At 37.8% G+C, this 15,350-nt stretch overlaps 1 protein-coding gene across 11 annotated transcripts in view; it reads left to right on the top strand.

The window, feature by feature from the left end:
• The window catches only part of LOC131426980 (innexin shaking-B), a 1,311,753-nt gene that overhangs the window by 247,268 nt on the left and 1,049,135 nt on the right, over positions 1-15,350 (top strand). For 8 of the 11 annotated variants that reach the window (XM_058589825.1, XM_058589824.1, XM_058589819.1 and 5 more), the window contains one exon: positions 6,420-6,789. The exons of 2 other annotated variants lie outside the window; for them this stretch is intronic. In XM_058589825.1, coding sequence (XP_058445808.1) covers positions 6,542-6,789 — 248 coding nt within the window. In that variant the 5' untranslated portion in view covers positions 6,420-6,541. Of the gene's footprint in view, positions 1-6,388; positions 6,790-15,350 lie in introns of all 11 variants that reach the window. One more of the 11 variants, XM_058589817.1, reaches the window with a different exon arrangement.

Below are 15,350 nucleotides of genomic sequence, written 5' to 3' on the forward strand. Positions count from 1 at the left end.
GGCGATATAACGGAAAATAAAATGATCTACCTACAAAATCAATTTTTTCAAATGATGATCCGAATGAATTCGTCTTCATCACATTTTGAAGCATTTCAAATCTGATGGCAATTTGCAAATAATACTATAATGAATTTAAAATTTAACAGTGATGTTAAATAATTATTCGAATATTTTAATTTGGAAAGCTTGGTCATTAAAATCGAGTGAAGATTGTAACGAGTACAGAATTAGAATATATATTTTTGTAAATAATAATTAGTAGGTTAATGATTTTTAATAATAATGTTTATAGATTTTTGTATGAAAATTTAATATAATATAATATTTATACGAAACGATATTAAAAAAGGTTCACAAAATCGAATCACCCCGTTATGATGAAAAAGCTCTAAGTAAGAGATTTGCCATAAGACAAAGCAGCTGATTTCCCGCCATTCTTAGTACGCGCCAATTGCTTTCTGCTTTGCCTAGCGTCGCAGCCGATGGGGTGTTTGTTTGGGTTACCGAAAGAGGCCGTCGACCTTTACAAAGTTCATGACCGCGTTAATCTTTCGGGAGAATGCTCTGTTTCGCTCTGATGACTGGTCTGGCGGTGGGTTGGTTTGATTGGGGTCGTTCGCAGAAACGAGATGCGATCATGCGACTGGGGAAGTTCGGGTTGATCAAAGCAAATTCGGAACTATCGCTATTATCCACTTCGTGGAAAATGCGTCAGATCCGCTAACGAAGAAGTACAAACCGCGGTTATTCTGAGGATTCTCAAAGCCCAATAAACCACTTTGAACTTATCAGTGGAAGAGGCAAAAGTGGTTCGATTTTAGTTCGCGCCGTGTTGTGTTAAGCTAGGTAAATTTAAATGTAACTTGAAATTCTTCATCAAAATGTAAATTTGTTCCTTTCTCAAATAGAATAGAAATGCAGTTAGATTCCCAATCGTTTAATTTGGCGGTTCGCGTGTGTGTTGAAACCAAGAGATCAAGGTAAACTCATAAATTGTGACACTACCAAGGTGCACGTGCTTATGCGTTTTCTGTGCAATGGTAATTTCTTTCACAGGTTTGTGGCTACCGCCGAAGTACCCGACACATCACACCCGTACATTAGAGACCGCTCTTGACCCCACGATCTGTCTCAAGGTTTGGTCCCGGCGATACACTGGGCCGGAAGAAGGCAGCATCCGTCAATCTTGCGCCTTGGCAGGGTTAGTAGACAACCATCATCGCAGTTATCAACGCTGTTAAGTTTTCTGGTGACGATCGGAAAACTCGACGGCAGTATCCCGTCGTCGTAAGTCCACAAATCGGCGGGGGAGACCAGCGTCGCCCGTTCAGCTCGATCGAGGGAAACGCACTCGTCGCAGCATCGCGTCGCATCGTTAGCATCATCATCGTCATCATCAGCAGCACCAGTAGGAATCGCCGTCTCCCGCCACACGTAAATCCTAGGTCGTGAGTACAAGATATATTTGTTGTGAAGTCCATGCACCGTCGAATTTGCATATCGATATATATATATATATATATATATATATATATATATATATATATATATATATATATATATATATATATATATATATATATATATATATATATATATATATATATATATATATATATATATATATATATATATATATATATATATATATATATTTATATATACATATATATAATTAAAGAAATTGCCAAGTGATTTTGCACAATGAGATAAGAGGCAAGTGAGGTGAACAATGAACACCGAAAGCACGCACCGCAGACAATAAAAAAAATCGCCAGTTAGGATAGATGAGGGAAAGGTGGAAGAATGAAAATAGCTAGCTAGCGCAGAGTGAACAGAGAACATGATCGGGAAAACCGATAAAGGCCAATAAATGTTGGATTTGTGATTTTGTAAAAACCTTTTTTATGTGATTTGATGTAGTTCTCCAATTTTCAGATTGATGAAGCTTTTCAAGTCCAGAGTTCCGTCTCGTTTGTAGTTTTTGTTGTATTTTGTTTTTACTGGGGAGGTTGGCCCTGAAACCTACCGGAACCAATCTCAAGTTTTCTGCAGATTGGTTAATTTGGGAAGTTAGACTTTGCCCGTGATGATTACAACCGTGTGAAAATATCGTTTTCGGACTGAGGTCGCATTGAACATTTCGGACGTGACGTAGTTTGTATGACACGCGCGACTCGAACGGGCTTTTTGGCGACTAGCTTGCTTCCACCCTACAAAGAGGGAAACCGGAACCTTCTCCCGAGAAGCCTCAAAAGGCCGGGCAGCCACATATCTGGCGGGTGGTCTCTCATCGAGAGTGGCGCATAAATCACCCGCTTACACCCCTCGGAAGCACGTTCAGGCGGTCCAGTTACAAGATGAATTTTATAATTTTCTCAAAGCTCACAAAATTCATATTGCTATTGTGACAGAAACTTTTCTTGAACCAAATGTCAAATTGAAAAGTAATCCACATTATGTGGTTCATCGATTTGACAGGTTTACTGGAATGGGTAGTGATGTTGCCATTTTTGTCCAACGCTAATTAAACATCGAATTTTACCTTCTTTCAATACTAAAGTCATTGAAAGCTTGGGAATCGAAGTTGAAACCATTAATGGAATTTATTTCATCGCTGGAGCATATTTGCCATTCCAATGCACCGGCGAACAATTGAATTTCTTTAAAGGGGATTTGCAAAAACTCACAAGATATCGACCGAAATTTTTTGTAATAGGGGACTTAAATGCTAAGCATGTCCAGTGGAATTGTAGGCAAAATAACTGTAATGGTAAAATACTTCATAATCAACTCTCAGCTGGTTACTTTACAGTTCTTCATCCCAGTAATCCGACTTGTTTCTCTTCCGTGAAAACTCCCTCTACAATTGACCTGGTTCTAACAGATCAAAGTCACATTTGTAGTGAACCGATTACACATGCTGACTTTGACTCAGATCATCTTCCTGTAACACTCAGACTTTCCAAGGAAGCTATAATTAATCCAATTAGTTCTATATTCAACTATCATATAGCTAAATGGTTGGATTAGATGACATCGACAACAGCTCATTCGGTTGAAGAATGTTCGTCGACGACAATATCAACGTTCTCGTGATCCTGCTATGAAAAACACAGTTGAGGATATAGAAAAAGAAATTAAACATTGATTAACATTTTTGCGACATGAAAATTTCGCTAAAAAAGTTAAACAAATTAAACCATATTCTAAACCTTTCTGGAAACTTTCTAAGGTTCTTAAGAGACATAAGAAACCAATTCCTGCTCTCAAGGAAGGAAATCAAATACTTCTTACAAATGGCGGAAAAGCTCAGCAATTCGAGAGTGTCCACAATTTTAATTTGAACGTTGTGAACGTCCTATTGAAAATGAAGTCTCACTGAAATATGATTATATTTCAACTCAAGTGTTATTACCAAATGATATTATTGAGATGAATTTTGATGAAATTAAGTCAATCATTAGGAAACTTAAAACGTGAAGGCTCCTGGTAATGATGGAATTTTTAATATTCTTATTAAAAATCTTTCCGATGTTGTTTTGAGACTCTTGGTTAAAATTTTCAACAAATGTTTTTCTTTAGCTTACTTCCCAAAAAGATGTGAAAACGCATAAGTTATTCCTATTCTTCAACCTGATAAAAACCCAGCAGAAACATCAAGTTATCGACCAACTAGTTTACTTTCTTCTATCAGTAACCTTTTAAAAAAATATCTTATTGAAAATGATGTCTCATATAAATGAGAATTCGATTTTTTTACCAGAGCAGTTTGGAATTAGTCATGCACATTAAATTACTCATCAACTTGTCAGGGTAACGAACATTCTTCATTGTTATCCACTGGAATTACTCTTCTAGACATAGAAAAAGCATTCCACAGTGTTTGGCACAAAGGTTTAATAGCAAAATTGTCTGATTTCCAGGTTCAGGTTAGCTATCAGAATTGTAAATCTCAATTGCTACCCGTACAAGCACGTGTTCCGCAGGGTTCGCGCGTAGCCATCGTTCCTGTAAAAATACTAAAAAAATTGATTATTTTCCACTTATCACGCTTTGGTTCCGAAACCGGAAGTCGGATCTAGATAAAATGTTTTTTTAATTTTTAGAACATTATAAGACCTATCATTTGAATCTTAGTTTCTCAAAAACGGTTGAGTTGTTCCAGAGATAATTGATTGTAAACTTTTTCTAAAACTTTCACATATCACCATATAACTCGGGAACCGGAAGTCACATTCAAATGAAATTCAATGGCAAACTATGGGACCAGAATACCTTTTATTTGAATCTTAGTTTGTGAAAATCGGTTGAGCCATCTCTGAAAAAAGTGAGTGCATATTTTTTTAATTTTTTTGGTACATATCATCCTATATCTCCGGAACCAGAAGTCGGATCAGAATGAAATTCAATAGCAGGCTATGGGACTATGAGACCTTTCATTTGAATCTTTGTATTACGGTTAAAAAGTCGATTATCACAGTGATTGCATAGCCTTTCTATATGAGAAAGCAAAAAGTTCTAGCTATTGGAAGGAATGCCGTTATGATGATCTATAGAGGTTCAAAAATATTGAATGCTGCGAAAATCCATTCTAGTATTTCCGAAAAGTAATCCTGATGGTGGCTGTGAAACGGAGCCCACTGGATTACTGTCTTTTCTTGTGCTATTTCCTGGATTGGTTTGTGAATTTGACAAACCAGGAGGCACAGTTTTTGGTTTTAAATTTGGCTTTTTAGATTTAACACGGGGATCTTTTATGTGTAATTTTAGGTGCCCTTTTTGGTAATTTGTGGTTTGGTAATCTCCTCTTAGAAGACCCTTGAGGAGTGACAAACGAGGTATCTTTACTATTTCCGTCAGAGTCAGATTCCTCTGGCTCCGCAAGCTTTGAAAAACCGTTTCTGGTGTCCAAAAGTGGGACACCAATGATCGTTTTAAGCATTTCTGCATTTGTGCGCTTAGACCGTGCTTTTAAAGAAAGCTTCATTTTGTCTTTACGTAACTTAAATGCAGTGCATACTGAAAGATCATGAGGACTCTCCCCACAATAAAATTATTTTTCAATATCTTTATCGCAAAAGATTATCCTTATGAGGCCCTTGACATTTTATACATTTAGATTTATTACTACAATAAGTAGCTGTATGTCCGATTTTTTTTACAGTTCGTGCAATTCATAACATGCGGTACGAATAGCCAAACAGGAAGATCCAACGATTTCCAATTGGCAGCCTTTTGATATCGTTTTCTGCTATGTCAGTTGCTCTTCCGTCGTTGTGGTCACCACTAAGCTTGGTGTGCTGCCTGTACCTGACCCCAGGTACAGTGCTGTTGCTCTTAGAGGCGATCAAATGAGATCCTTGCAGTGTAGCACCTCACGATATATGTCGTCTCTTTCGATCCTACGCAGCGTACTAATTCTGATACCTGGTAAATCAGCATTTGGTTGCTTTAGCACCTCTGTGCTTTTGCACCCCTTCGTCTTCGCACCTTTATGCGATGGCACCTCTGTGACTCGTCACTTCTATGCGCTCGCACCTCTGTGGCTCTACATCTCTGCGTGTATGGGATATCCTTCGTTGCTAGCTTTCCAGTCGGGAAACGCCCCGAATATTGCCTTGGCGATTAGTATCAGCAGTTTTAACTACCTGCAGCCGTTAACTCACGAGCAGTATAATCGAAACACAACCTCTTCACTAGAATGGTTTTTACTGAATGAAATTTCTTAATCTTACAGCACTGATTAAATAAGTCTGCCAACTATACTTACTTTATTATATTGCGGACTCAGAGAAAACAACTGATCAACCAAATGAGCGCTTTTTTTGTTCTGGTCACCGCAACTTTGTTCAGTTATGGTTGTTTGTTGATTTTTTTCGGTGAGAATTGAAACACTGTTCTTAACGTTTTTTGTTCAGCATAACGTTTCGGCTTACTATGCTTCAGCCATCGTCGGACGCCTACAACATATATTTTTCATGATTAAGTACATACATTTTACAATTCAAATACAAATTTACAACAAATAACAGTCACAAGAAAAGCGCACAATCGACTTACATTCAACAAAACTTTTACAATCTTCAATCACTCCATTCTATCATTTGTTCACTCACTGCCGACTTCTGGGTATCGTAAGCTTCTGACCGCCTATCATCATTACTATTCCAATACTGTCGGAACTTAGCCACCAGACCATTGTACGTAGTGCAGAAAGTTCCACACTCTCTCTGGAGATTCACTGTTCTCAATTAATAGAGATTAATATGCTAAACTGATACAACATTCAAGAATGTATTACGAACGTATGCGACAAATGTTTTGTTTATCATGTTTTAAGATGATGTATTTATATTGTTTATTGAATCACTATTGTTGTTAGTTTTATGAATATCAATAACACGATCACATAGGTAACAAAGAAAAATATCCCACATCATCACATGTGAAGCAATCTACTAAAGCAACAAACAATGTGTAAATTGAATTAAAAACAATGTTTTGGGTGAAACAAATCGATATAAAAAAAACATAAATGTTTAGTGATTCAGAGAGCCGAATTGACTTAAAGACATTTCAGAGTGCTTCAATAGTGAACTCAACACTTAATACACGTGTTCCAAAGAAATTCCATCCATTGGATCCAAGTGTGGAACTTGAGCTCGAATCACCAGATACTCCTTTAAGAAGGGGTATTTATGATTCCAGTCAGCTATCACATATGGGAAGAGCCGCTTCAGCAAGAGGTATAGTTGATACTAGGAGAGGAATCCAACACAAGAGGTTTGCCTTACTCTTTATTCTGTGTAATTCATGTGTTGCAATTAGTAACAATTCCCTTGTCCCTTGTCAATTTTCATAAAGGAATTCCGTTGTATTAAAGTTATGTTGGATGTTATTTAGCTGTATTCCATGTTACAAGATGTTTTTTCAGTTGAATCAAACAATTAAGTAACCCTTTGCATGATGACAATGTTTTTAGGTCGTATATTATTTAAATATAAGTTTATGTGTGATGTGTGAGATAGTAGTTGCAATTTAATAGAATGTAAATTAAAACTGTACACGGCATGAGCAATCGTAATATAAAGCGTCCCATCTTGCGGAAACGAAATCTTTTCTATTTAAAAACAAACAATTTTGTAATAAACATAAGTTCAATTGCATATTAACATATTTTAAAACTATTATATATATATATATATATATATATATATATATATATATATATATATATATATATATATATATATATATACATATATATATATATATATATATATATATATATATATATATATATATATATATATATATATATATATATATATATATATATATATATATATATATATATATATATATATTCTATTTTCCGGGAAACAGTTTGCTTAAAGAAATTAATGATGACGGAACCGAACATGTTGTCTACAAATGCCAATGATTTATTGGAAAAATGCGTAGATATAATAAATAACATGGCAACGGAAAGTAACGGTTACTGAGTTGTTCAATTATACAGCTTTTATTGTTAGGTGCCAATGAAGAATAAAATTTATCTGTAGAACGATTTCGCCGGATATGAGCTAACTACGGGTTCGAGTCTCGTCGTTGCGGTAACTTTTTCGCGGTTTTCATTACATAGTTGCATTTGCATGGCATTTTCCTAATCTGTTTACCCCGTTTGAAAGTGATCAAATTTGAAATCAACTTAAGGTGACTACGTCGTAACAAGACTAATACTAATCAAATGAGGTACATATTTTTTCACAGAAAACTTACAATCTTGTTTTTTGCGTAAATATACTATATATCAATATGGATCACTCTTGCGATTCATTAGAAACATCACAGTAAAGTGCGGTGGCAAAAAAGGTTACTAATACACTACAAAATTTTTAATGCACATATGACAGTTTTCAAAATCAGTACACTAAACTAAACAACTCCAAATATATGGAATATTTCCGATATATACTGCTCGAAAAAATTACCTATGAATAGCCTGTATCCTGCCGCGCAGTCCGAGCGGCGTGTGTCGAGGATTGGAGGGGTGTTTCTTTTGATCAGAAATAATCATTTTTTCCTTCTTTAAACTTTTATTTACTTTTATTACTTCACAATTAACAGCACGGTTCTGTTGTCATGCTTTTACACAATGGCAGCAAACTTTTTGCAAAACCGTTATCACTTGCTTTCTTTTCTCGGTAACACTAAAGTGGATTTATGCTTCTTGTGCTGTATGTGTTGTTCATGAAAAAGGCTATTATCCCTCAGTTAATGTTTCTTCTTCCACTTGCTACCATCAGGCTTGCGATTTTTTGTAGACAGTTAATCCGACTTTCTCTACCGAAGAGCCGATAACACTGTCACTATGCCAGTGGCAGTGACTAGTGTCCGTATTTTGTTTCTATATCATTGCTGCGATGACTAATACTCGGAAATGCCCATGTTTCTATAACAAAGTTTTCTACAACATCGTTGCGATGACTAATGCTCGGAAATGTTCATGCTTCTACAACAAAGTTCATACATAAAGGTTGCGGTTACGCTGATATGAGGGTTTGCTTGATGAGTTTCCATCACAACTTCTTACTTTTCCTACAATACTAGTAAATTCAAGGGAAAATTTGTTAAGGGCGCTGCATGCCTCCTTACTTACTGAGCTTGATGTTACCTCAAGGGTTATCATCAAGTCGACTGCGTTGGTTTACAATAATTAGGTTCGTGGTTGGGTCACAAAATTGTTGTCTTCGTAATTAAATTACGGATGCCTAACTTGTTTAAAAAGAACGTCCTTTTTTCATTTTTCTAACTACGTGAAATACTTCTCCTAACCTTACGCTGATCCTTGTGTTTATGCTTCTCTGTGGTGCCATCCTATCCCATGGTCTGCTTCTATCGTAGTTTTGTCTGTGGGATGATCGGATGGTTTCCGGTCTCGGACGTTGGGTACCATGTCATTCTTCATTCTTGACAACTCGTTCTTCAGTGTTGATGTCATTCGCTTCATTGGGTATAGTTAAGAATTGATCGTTGTCTCATTTGCGTTTGGGCATCATTGGAATTACTGCCAGTAGTAATATAGGGTAGCAAGTTGTAACGTTGTGGCATATATATATATATATATATATATATATATATATATATATATATATATATATATATATATATATATATATATATATATATATATATATATATATATATATATATATATATATATATATATATATATATATATATATATATATATATATATATATATAATGTATGTGTGTGAAATGTGCACACAGAACTGAACAAATTAATTTTAATATTAGTTCCAGAAATTTACCAACATTTTCGAATTATGTACTACAATTTCTTGATTTAAAAAATTATGGTTACGGTGATAGAAATATGCAATATCAGGTTGTTTAATAAATAAATAAATAAATTCTTCAAAACCCAACAATATATTATATCAGGTGTACAACTTTGCTTCCGCCGATTTCCGATAGGTGACTGTACGGGCTGAGGCTGGTCAAAATACATAGATGATAATGCCTTTGAAGTGAGTGTGTACAGTGATTAACGAATTGTCATCGTTGTTTCAGTGACAGTTGTTCTCGTTTTCGTCTTATTTACGCTCGATAATGTCTGTTTATGTGCCCAATTCTCGCCATTTGCGGGAAGTTTTACTTTTCTGTTACAATTCGAACAAAATGCAGCTGAAGCGCCTCGAATGCTCTCAGAAACTTACGGTGATGCTGCTCTGGGTAAAAGAACGTGTCGGGAGTGGTTTCAACTTTTTAAAAATGGTGATTTCGATGTCGAAGACAAACATGGTGGTGGAAGAGAAAAAACCTTCAAAGATGAGCAACTAGAAGCATTGCTTGATGAAGATTCGTGCCAAATCCAACAAGAGCTTGCCGAATCGTTGGGAGTGAGTTAGCAAGCCATTTCAAAACGTCTCAAGGCCTTGGGCATGATTCAGAAAGAAGGAAACTGGGTGCCGTACGAGTTGAAACCGAGGGACATCGAGCGCCGTCTATTTGTATGTGAGAAACTGCCTCAAAGACAAAATCGTAAGGGGTTTTTACATCGAATCGTAACTGGTGATGGAAAGTGGGTTCGATACGATGATCCTAAACGCAGAAAATCATGGGGAAAGCCCGGGCATGCTACTTCATCGAAGGCAAAACCGAATATTCACGGCACCAAGGTTATGATTTGTATTTGGTGGGATCAGTTCGGTGTGATTTACTACAAGTTCTTAAAACCGGGTGAAACTATCACAGGAGATCGCTACCGAACGCAACTGATGCGCCTTAGTCGCAAGCTAAAAGAAAAGCGGTCACAATATCAAGTATTACCCAGATGTCACCCCTTCTGACTTCTACCTATTCCGTTCGATGGCACACGGCCTGGCAGATCAACATTTTCAATCCTTCGAAGAGTTGGAAAAATGGATTGCTTCATGGATAGCGTCAAAAGGGGACTCCTTTTTTCGAGCCGGGATCCGAAAATTGCCGGTAAGATGGGAGAAAGTTGTCGCTAGCGATGGACAATACTTTGAATAATACATCTGTAAGCACTTTTTCGCAATAAAGCTTTTAATTTAGGAAAAAACGGCGGGAGCAAAGTTGTACACCTGATATGAATAAACCGTAATTCACCTTAACGAGAGCTATCAATTGAAGTAAAATAGAATAATGTAATGTAATAAGTATGATGAGTAAAATACTGTAAGCAAAAGTGTTTACTGCATTTTACTCATCATACTATTTATTAACATTTTTCCAGTGCTCAACAAAATTTCTATTTGTCGAATTTTGGAACGGTTCGTCTGTTGAATGAAACTCAATTACTTTTTAACACTCCAAATACCAAGCCTCAATAAAAGTTGGAACGGTAACTTTGAGCTGTCATAGCTCAGCTGTTTTTCAACGAATCTCAATAAATTTTACACCCTCGAATTTTGTGAAGTTCGTAGATTGATTCCAAAACTTTGTAGCAGACGATTGGTAAAGGAAAACAAATGAAAATTTGATTTTTCCCGTTTGAAGTTTTTTAGTTTTTTACGCGCGCCCAATATGCATTATCTGCTTTCCAATTTTCTTTCCTTAGGCATAAACGTCGCATAAAAAATATAGAATACTTCAACTTTACCGAGTCATAACTTTGTTGTTAGTCAACCGATCTTCAAAATTTGTTCACCAATCGAAAGGTACTACTTCCAGAAAAAAGACGCTGATAAAAAACAAAAAATAGAGTTGTCTACCCAAAGTTATAATGAAAACTGTAGATAGATGACCTAAGAAAAGATGAGACTTTTTACAATGATCGTAAATATCTCGAAATTCAAAGCGATGACCTATATATTTTTACACATCATTCGATTGCTAGTGATACCAGCTACAATTTTCGACCAGCTACAATCAAAAGAAAACCATAAAAAATCGATGAATTTATAAATATATATGAGTTTTTCATTTTTGCCTTTCTCATATTGAAAGATTATGCAATCACTGTGAAAACCGACTTTTGAACCGAGGCCCGGAGGGCCGAGTGTCATATACCATTCGACTCAGTTCGTCGAGTACGCAAAATGTCTGTGTGTGTATGTGCGTATGTGTGTATGTAACGTTTTTTGCACTAACTTTTCTCGGAGATGGCTAAACCGATTTACACAAACTTAGATTCAAATGAAAGATCTTGTGATCCCATACAAAATAAAATTCGCAAAAAAAGAAAATATGTGTTCTAACTTTTCTCATAGATGGCGCGACCGATTTTCACAAACTTAGGTTCAACTGAAAGGTCCTGTAGTCCCATATGTATTTCCTGAATTTCACGCGGATCCGACTTCCGGGCCCGGAAATATAGGATAAAGTGGGTTAAAAATTGTATACCAACACTGAAAATGGGGAAAAACCTTAAAAAAATTCTAAATCAACCATAAATTGTTTCCATTTGATAGTTTTTATCAGTAGACGGTCAAACAAACCGATTTCGGTTTTTCTTTCAAGAATCGAAGAAAATTATTTTGAAGAATACCACAGTATTTTATAAGATAGTATGATTGTTCGTTCAGGAAAAATTCAATTCAGATGAGGTGGACTGTACAACGTCAGATCTTCTGAGCGCGGTTCTTTGCGGGTGGAGAATTCTTGGATTTCGGTTCACGATCGGAAAATTTAGATATTGCGTTAGAAAAACCTTATCTTTATTTCTCATAGCAAACAGCGCCTCGCGATGTTGCTGCTTCGGTAGTCGCACTAATACAAAAAAATGGTGGCAAATTTCACAAATGAAATTCTCTTTTCGCGCGTGTTCGCGCCCTTTTTCATTTCTCCGATCGTCCTGTCTCGCCTTTCTGTTAGAACGCAAAATGTTACGTTTTTCGTTGGCTACATTTACTGTCAATTGCAGCGGAATCAATTCCGTACGGAACATCCTGCCCCCGGTTGAAGCGTCACGGTTCAAATTATTGTTGATCACCTTGGCCTTGGTTTTCTTCAATTGGCAAACTGACAGTTTCGAAATCTAACGGGAGAAAGTTTTACCTTCGCTGAAAACGTCCACAACACGAACCAGATTGTCGGGACCAGGATAGACTTCTTTGATGCGACCCAGTTTCCATTGCAGAGGTGGCCGGTTCTTGTCTTGCAGTAGTACGATCATCCCAGTTCGAACGTTGGATGTAGTGTTCCAGTTCTTTTTCCTTGGTTGCAAACTGCTCAAGTAATCACGGGACCAAGCTCTCCAAAATTGTTCGCGAAGCAATTGGAGATGTTGCCAGCGACTGAGCCGATTGAATTTGATGTCCTGATAGGTTGGTTCGGGTACTGCAGTCATTGAGCGACCAATTAGAAAGTTTGCTGGAGAAATAACCTATGGATCAGTTGGGTCTCCGGATATAGCGAAAAGTGGCCTTGAGTTGAGAACAGCTTTGATTTCGCATAGAATAGTCGTCATTTCCTCAAAGGTTAACGTATTAATTCCAATCACTCGTTTCAAGTGCGTCTTGGTGCTCTTGACGGCCGCCTCCCACAGGCCGCCGAATTCGGGTGAGCCTGGCGGAATGAAGTGCCACTCAATTTCCTTTAAGTGACAAAACTGTATAATCTTGTCTACGTCGGGTTGGTGGCGGAACATCTCAAATAATTTGTGAAGCTCGTTCTTGGATCCGTGAAAATTTGTAGCATTATCCGAATGAATTTTCGAAACAAGTTCCCTGCGGCTCACGAAGCGTTGCAAGACAGCGAGAAATTCTTCGCAGGTTAGATCGGACACCAGCTCCAAGTGTACAGCCTTTGTTGCCATGCAAACAAAAACCGCTATGTATGCTTTGACCACCTTAGGTCGATGAGTTCCTTGTTTCACAAGTATCGGACCGGCATAGTCCACACCAGTAATGCTAAATACGGGAGCCGGTGTTACACGTTGTTTCGGAAGATCGCCCATAAGCTGGGAAACACCCGTTGGGTTCGTTCGGAAGCATTTAAACCTAGTTACTTGTCGAATTGTTGATCTAGCGCGTAGTAACCAGAATTGCTGCCTGATTGCAGAAAGAAGGCCAGCTGGACCAACGTGCAGATGTTCGTGATGCATTTCCCGAATCAGACAATGTGTGACCGGATTTGCATTCGGAAGAATCAGCTGATGCTTCGATTTGTCGGACACGTTAGAATGTTTGAGTCGCCCACCGACCCTCAGCACGTCATCATGGTTGTGAATTGGATTGAGGGATCCAATTCATGTGCAAGGAGTATTCGTTTTCACTCGCAGGATTTCGTCTTGCATTTCTATATGCTGAATAACGCGTACGATGACTATCGTTGACCGTCGAAGTTCTTGCACACTGAGATGCCTGATAGTCGCATCACTTGACTTGCGCACGTTGCTCAAGAACCGCAGAACCCACGCGATTATTCGTTTAAGCCGTCGGAAAGAACTGCAGGTTTCAAATATTTCCAGCTGTTCTTTGATTACCGCTGGTGTTGCTGCTATATTCGCCTTCAATTCCGGTAAATTTTCGTCGAGCACTTCATTCACCACCCCAAAACTAACGACTGGTGAGTTGATACACGTTTCACCAGTCCAGAACAGCTCACTAGCCATAAGTTCGCATGGCAGCATCCCACGAGATACAATGTCCGCTGGGTTGTGTTGGGAGCAAATGTACTTCCATGAGAATCCATCAGAGTTGGCTTAAATTTCACTTACACGATTGCATACGAATGTTTGTAGTTGATAAGGATGTTTTTTCAGCCACGCCAAAAGGATTTCACTGTCGGAATATAGGACTACCCTTTGCATGTTCATCGTAAGGGCCGGCAGTACCTTGGAGACTAGTCGGACAAGTAACAAAGCTGCGCACAATTCCTTGCGTGGAATGGTAAGCGCTCGAAGGGGTGCTACCTTTGATTTGCTAATAAGCAGTCTGGATTTGTCACTTCCGTTATTCATTATGCTCTGGATGTAAACGCAGGCTCCGTATGCCACGTGTGATGCATTAGGAAATGCGTGCAGTTCGTAACCAACAGCACCTTGAAATGTTACTTGTCTAGGGATTTTTATCTGCATCAATTGAGGGAGCGCGGTTTTCAGATTGTTCCATTCCCATTGTGTTTCGTCGTCCACGGATTCGTTCCAATCTAGTTTGGATTGCCATAGGCGTTGTACTAAAAGCTTTGCCAAAAGGTTGGAAGGCGCAAATAGTCGCAGAGGATCGTAGTGTTTCGCTACTTCAGAATAAATTAGTCGTTTCGTAGCTGGTGGGTCGCGATTAGTTGCGCATTCGGCAATTAAAAGTTCATCGGAGCTTGGCTCCCACAGTAGACCGAGAACCTTAATAACATTGTTGACATGGTGATGAGTGAACGATTTCAACGTTTTTCTTTCTTCCTTTGGGATGTGTGCAAGTACCTCGGGAGAATTAGAACACCATTTGTTAATTGGAAACCCACCACGAGCCAACATCAAGTGCAGTTGGTGCTGTGCTTCGATGGCTTCGTCAATTGTAGCAGTTTCTGTTGAAATGTTATCAACGTAACAGTCTAAATTGATGATTTTTGCTGCTAAAGGAAATGTAGCTTCCACTTCGTTGGCAAGTTGAACCAAGCATCGGGTGGCTTGGAAAGGAGCTGAAGCAGTACCGTAGGTGACGGTCATTTTTTTGTCGTGAATACGACTTACTTTACTATGGGGCGCCTTTTCAAAATTTACCCTCTGAGAGAGTGATAAGTTTTTGATCGTGAATATCTCATGTTATATCTAATGAATCAACATAATTCTTGCTACATGCCATCGGAAATATGATCACAATTTTATAATAAAATTTTCAGTTCTGTGAC

The sequence above is a fragment of the Malaya genurostris genome, chromosome 2 (genome assembly GCF_030247185.1).
Source record: "Malaya genurostris strain Urasoe2022 chromosome 2, Malgen_1.1, whole genome shotgun sequence".
Taxonomy (NCBI): Eukaryota; Metazoa; Arthropoda; class Insecta; order Diptera; family Culicidae; genus Malaya; species Malaya genurostris.